This window comes from Triticum urartu, chromosome 6A (assembly GCF_056163025.1).
Source record: "Triticum urartu cultivar PI428250 chromosome 6A, HENAU_Tu73, whole genome shotgun sequence".
NCBI classification, from domain to species: domain Eukaryota; kingdom Viridiplantae; phylum Streptophyta; class Magnoliopsida; order Poales; family Poaceae; genus Triticum; species Triticum urartu.
Window position 1 is genome coordinate 449,972,549 of NC_141878.1, and position 5,808 is coordinate 449,978,356.

The 5,808-nt window shown below is 56.1% G+C and overlaps 1 protein-coding gene across 1 annotated transcript; it reads left to right on the forward strand.

Moving 5' to 3' along the window:
* Positions 1-850: 850 nt before the first annotated feature.
* LOC125512275 (sulfated surface-like glycoprotein) lies at positions 851-2,060 on the forward strand. The gene has a single exon (XM_048677373.2). It carries the CDS (start codon positions 1,109-1,111, stop codon positions 1,940-1,942), a length of 834 nt encoding a protein of 277 aa, XP_048533330.1. The 5' UTR covers positions 851-1,108; the 3' UTR covers positions 1,943-2,060.
* The last annotated feature ends 3,748 nt before the right edge of the window (positions 2,061-5,808 follow it).

Sequence of the window (5,808 nt, forward strand, 5' to 3'; positions counted from 1 at the left end):
TGAAACCGGTGATGTCACGGGAGATCGATCGAAGAAGACGGGGCCGCGTCGCCGTTGAACGCACGGTGCGCGCGATCGAGGGGCGTCTGGATCGATCTCATCTGATATTGCGTGAGTGCCGTGACCGATGACACGCACAACAGTAGCGCAGTTGGACATACGTCCGTCCGCCTCACACGCCTCCTCCGTGGCCTCACTTTTTTGACTTGTCCGATTTGCCGTCCTACGTACAGCGTCCATGCGTGCATAGCAAGAGCATGGCACGGGGCCCGTGGAATCTTTACGAGAGCCTGCCTACACCCTAGTACATTCGATAGCATATGACGCTTCTCTGTAACGACCAATAATGCTCTTCTTGCTCGATGCCAACATGTCGTTCCGTCCGTTTTCGCGGAGTATTTCAAAAGATGCATGGGTGGACTTCCGTGTGAGTAGTACATGGTGGTACGTTGCCGTTAGGTAAACTTTATTATTGACTTGCGTCGCATTTAAAGGCAGCAAGATGTATGTACGTGCCCCATTTCGGTTTTCCAAAGGACAATATGGATCGAGCGCCACCAAATTGTACAGTACAACATGCTGGCTGAACAGCTGAAGGACCAACACGATCAAAGAGTTCACAAACAACACCATAACTCCACAGGCCTGAGTTCACCAACATGCATGGCTGCCTCGCTTAGTCCTTCAGTTTTAACTGTTGTCAACAGCGGTCTAAAATAACAGTTTGAACAGTCAACACTGGTCACCAGGATCGATCGGCCAGAAAAGCCTTGCCGGCCGGTCCACCACAAATTGCACCTCCAGTGGAGTAGTGCCAGTAAATTGGCATAGTAATTCTTCTTCTTATATTAGTACTAGTACTGCTCAGTACTGACTGCGGCGCTACAAGGCCAGTTGGCAGCAGCATCTCCACCTGCGCTGCCATTACCTCGGCAGCAAAGTTTGGAGCATACAAATTGCCGAGCGACAGGAACACTACTACCACAATAAGCATTCGCCTCCTACTTTACCACGCCACCACCCTCACTCACTCTCAGTCTGCCGAGCGAGCGCCGAGACGAGACAGCAGCACTACAAAACACAACGTCAGCTAGCTGCCGGCCGACTCATGCCGGAGAAGCCTCCGCCGCTCGGGCGCCGTCCGACGGCCGCGGCGAGCTGGGTCCGGTCCCTCCACTGCAAGTCCATGGCGGCTGACGACGTCGCGGCACTGCCAAAGAAGTCGCACCTCCTGCTCCGGTCGAGCTGCGCCAGCTCCGGCGACGCCCAAAGGGACGTCTCCTCGTGCAAGCCCAAGCTCAAGTCGAGCTCGAAGACTAGTTCGGCGACCAAGAAGCCCAAGGCGGCGAAGCCGACGTCCGTGCCGCCGTCGCCTCCTCCCGGCCCGCTCGGCCCGCTGCCGGCGCTGACGGAGCTCCCGGCGGGGCACTCCTCGCGGCAGGTGGTCGAGATCATCTTTCTCTCGTCGTGGTCTCCTCTCCCGCCGGCGCCGGCCGGCGCTGCGGGCGGCGCGTTCGCGGGGGAGGTGGAGATGCTGTTCCGCGTCCACAACCAGGCGCGCGCCGTGGCGCGCTTCGAGGACTACCGCGCCGCCGTGCGCGCGCGGGCCGGCGGCGCCTCCCGCAGCGCCGCCGACGGCAACGAGATGATGCGCTTCTCCCCGGCCCCGCCGCACGGGTGCTCCTCCTCCTCGGACAGCGCGTCCCTGCGCGTCGTCCGGACCTTCGACGGCAGCGGCGGCGCGCACGCCAGCGGGCGCGGGCCGGAGACCGGCCGGCGGGCCATGTTCCTGTGCAGGGTGATCGCCGGGCGGGTGGCGGAGGGGCCATGCTCCGAGGCCGCCGCCAAGGAGTACGACTCCGTCCGCGGCGGCAAGGGCGAGCTGGTGGTGTTCGACCGGCGGGCCGTGCTCCCATGCTTCCTCATCATCTACAAGCTGTAAATAAACAATGCCCACTCCAGTAACCTCTGCCGCTAATATTGATTTTGGCACTCACTCCCGTGTTAACGATTAGCTCTGCATGCATATAGTTCTTGGTAAATCCCCGTCGATCCGATCACACACCGAGTTGGAGCCGTTAGCGGTTTAAGGCATGTACAGTTGATGTACCACCCTGCACTTGGTGCACCTGTAGTGCTGTACTGTGCAAGTGTGTGTATGCTCGCGTTGCGTCCGGGCGCGGGTACGTGCAGCGGGCCACTGTGGCAGTGGCACTGTGGTTGGTTTATTCCCGGGAGTTGTCGTGTTCGATGGGGAGGGGGAGGCTTTTGAGGCTTTCGTCTTGAGGCAAGACAAAGGGAATGGAACGGCCGGCGTCGCATCGTATAAGTGTCATCAGAAGGGAGCGCGTGTCTGGGACTGGGAATGGGACGCCGTGCCGCTGAACGGGGAAGGGGATGGACCGATGCACGGCTGATCGGCCTGTGAGTGTGAGCCGGGGCAGGCGCGTTAAAGAGGAGGAGGCGTTTGCGTTTGGCACTGCTCGTCTTGTCTTCAATTCAGGCGTCTCTGTTGGCCACGTGATGTCTCTACTCGCTCCTGCCTGCAGCTACATGCGTGAATGCACGGATGGAGCAGCGGCCTACTACGAGAACGGCTTTTCATGCCTTGGTCACGGTAAGAGCATCTAGCCGACCTAGCTATTCCGGCCCCGTGTGACTAAAAAAAATGAACAACGCTAATGCCCATACATGTGGTGAGAGCGATATCCGCCCACACGTTTTATAACACAGACTGTGTCATGTCACCGCATATATACATGTGAGAATATTTTTGAATTTTTAAAATATTTTATCTTTTAAATGAAAAATCTGATTGAAGATCCGTTTTTCCTCGTGACAAGATCTTCGAAACTAAATCTCCTATCAATATATTTTAACGAATTTTTTATTATTAAAACTTGCTATGTCTATTGCATATGAATTGCCATGGTGTATATACAAAAGTTGCCATAGTATGTTTCTGCTATTTTCTTCTATGTTTAGAAGTAAATTCTGACATTTATAAAACCGGGAATTGTTAAACTAGACTTACAATGAATCATAAACTAAAATTGTCATGATACATGTACTTAAAATTGCCATGATTTATACAAAAAATAATTTTTATAGTCGAAGCACTGGAGTTGCCATCATCAAAATACTAAAATTGTCATGCTCTACAAACTGAAATTGCCACATGACAACTTTAGTTTAAGCACCATGGCAACTACAGTGTAAACATCATGATAACTTTTAGGAAAAAAATCGTCGAAACATATCAATAAGGGGTCTAGTTTTGAAGATCTCATCGAAACGGATTTAATGATGAAAGCGGATCTTTAATTTAATTTTTTAATTAACAGATAAAACATTTTTAAGCCGAAACCAAAAAGATTCCTACTGATGTCATCTGATCACGTGTGGCAAAATGAGTGGTAAAGAAGGCGTGTAGACGATGTGCAAAATGCCACACGTGTGGGCATTAGTTTTTTTCCAAAAAAATTCTGGCACACACATCCAGACCTTGCTAATCCGGCCTAAACGTCCGCGAACACGATTGGTGAGAGCAACTCCAATGAGGCGACCTATTTCGTCCGCCGCCGTCCGTTTGGGTTGGCACGGATAAAAGAGAAGGCCCAACACGGCGACCCAAATTCAAATGGAGTTCACTTCGCGTCCGCGCCGACGCATTTGCGGCCTAAATTTGAGCCCCAAATACGTCGGCGCGGACGCGGAACGGACGCCGCGCGCGCCTTCTCGGTGTCCGCCGCGGCCCCACCCGGCGGTCGTCCAACCGCCCGCCACCTGCCTGGTCAGCTTAATTTATTACCCTGGGCCCACACGTCAGCGACGACAGTCGTCCTTTTTTAAGCCGATCGTGCGGCAGGGACGTCGTCATCCATCTAGCCCCCGTCCCCATCTAGCCACGCTCGCTCCCCCGTCGCCGGCAAACCCTAGCCAACCCTAGCCACCCCAGCCGTGCCAAATGGGGCTCTTCTCCGGCGCCGGCAGCAACAGTAAGGCCAAGGGCAAGTCGCCCGCCATCCCCTTTCCCCCGGAGTTTCTCCCGTCTCCGCCGGCGCCAGCTCGCCGGCCGAGGCATCGCATCAATGTGCCGGTGCACAAGGCGGAGTGGCACTGGTATCACCGCGTGCCTTTCCCGTACCCTGATGCCATCCTGCCGCACAACTGGCACCTAGATCCGGAGAAGATCCCGGTGCAGGCGGCCCCGCGGTCGGCCATGGCGCACGAGGAGAAGGTGCAGCGCCGGCGGGTGCTCCTGACGCCGGAGCTGCGCCGCGACTCTGCCTACGCCTCCGACTCGCCCAACTTAGGCGCGCTGGATCGCCTTCGAGCACGAGGAGGCGAGGCGACGCGACGTCCGCGAGGTCGACCGCACCGTGCCACCGCCCCCGCTCGTCGTCCGCGAGGAGGACCAGGCGGCGGAGACCGCCTACCAGGTTGCCCTTGCGGTGGTCTACCGGGAGAGCGAGGAGGACGAGCGGCGCAGGGCGGCGGCGGCAGAGGAAGAGGAGGCGGCATACGAGGCGGCCATGGCGCAGGCCATGACCCTCTCCGCGGCAGGCGACTGCGTCCTGCCGCCGCCCCCTATGAAAGCCGAGCCGGAGCCCATCGAGCGCTACTCCTGGACGGGAGTAGTGCGCGAGTGGGTCAGCGCGCCGCCGGTCTGGGTGGGGGCGACGCCGGCGCAGGAGGCGGCGTACCTCGAGCACTGGCGTGACGTCCGGCTGGCCTAGGAGCACCGCGACGGCGAGTACCTCGAGATGCTCGAGCGCGACGCCGAGGCCGAGGAGGATGCGCGCCAGGCCGCGGCGGCATAGGCGGCTGCACAGCCCGCGCCAGCGACGGCACAGCCCACGCCAGACATGAACGCCCTCTGGAACTCGGCGTTCTCCTGGGCCGGCCCTGCGCCGACGCTCATCGACCTCATGGACCCCGAGGACAACGACGACGACGACTAGGGCAGCGCGCCGCCTCATAGTTTAGTTTATTTTTAGTTTTCGTTAATGTTAACATGGACGCATGGACTCTCGCCGACCTTCGTGGCTGGCTTTAATGTATAATTATTGCATGTTCTTTTTTCTCTCGCGTCGTCAAAAAATGGGTCGAGTCAGCGTTGGGCGCACGCGCTGACCCAAACACGAAAGCGAACGTTCGTGTCCGCCTGGCCGACCCAAATGGACAAAAAACGAACAAAATCGCCGTCCATTTGAGTCGGCCCATTAAAGTTGCTCTGACCCTTCATATATCCGCTTATACAAACGGTACCTCATTAGCAAATCTTTAAATTTATATACAATCACGTGTAACATAAACTTAACTCAAAGAAATATATCACGGTTCTACACATGGCGCCCGGCTTCATTATGCATGTCATCGGACTATAAATTTTTAAGCATGCTCTACTACATTATACATGTCATTGGGCTATCAAAATTAATATACTCAACTACATCATACATGTCCGGTGATGCCGCGGGCATGCTCCTCGAGCCATCAGCCCTGATGGATCCGAATGCCATTTGCAATGACACAACGGATCCTATTGGATCCGCTCCGACCGTGATGGGCGCACTCCTCCCTTGACCGGCGAAGAGCCATGCTGACGTTCATCCCCTCCTTATCCCTGCATAGGACAAGTTCCCAATCAATGTATTGGGAGATCTCGGAGTTGGATCCGCTTCTCGCCATACCGGAAAAGGCTGGAGATAACCGGAACAGAGCTTGGGGACAGACTGAAGTGGAGTGGCTAAGGTTTAGTCTGGGATGCGGATATAGACGAATATATGTGGGGCTAGGATGGGC

Bases quoted from the DNA above. Each gene is read 5' to 3' on its own strand.
- LOC125512275 (XM_048677373.2), top strand. From the start codon at position 1,109: ATGCCGGAGAAGCCTCCGCCGCTCGGGCGCCGTCCGACGGCCGCGGCG.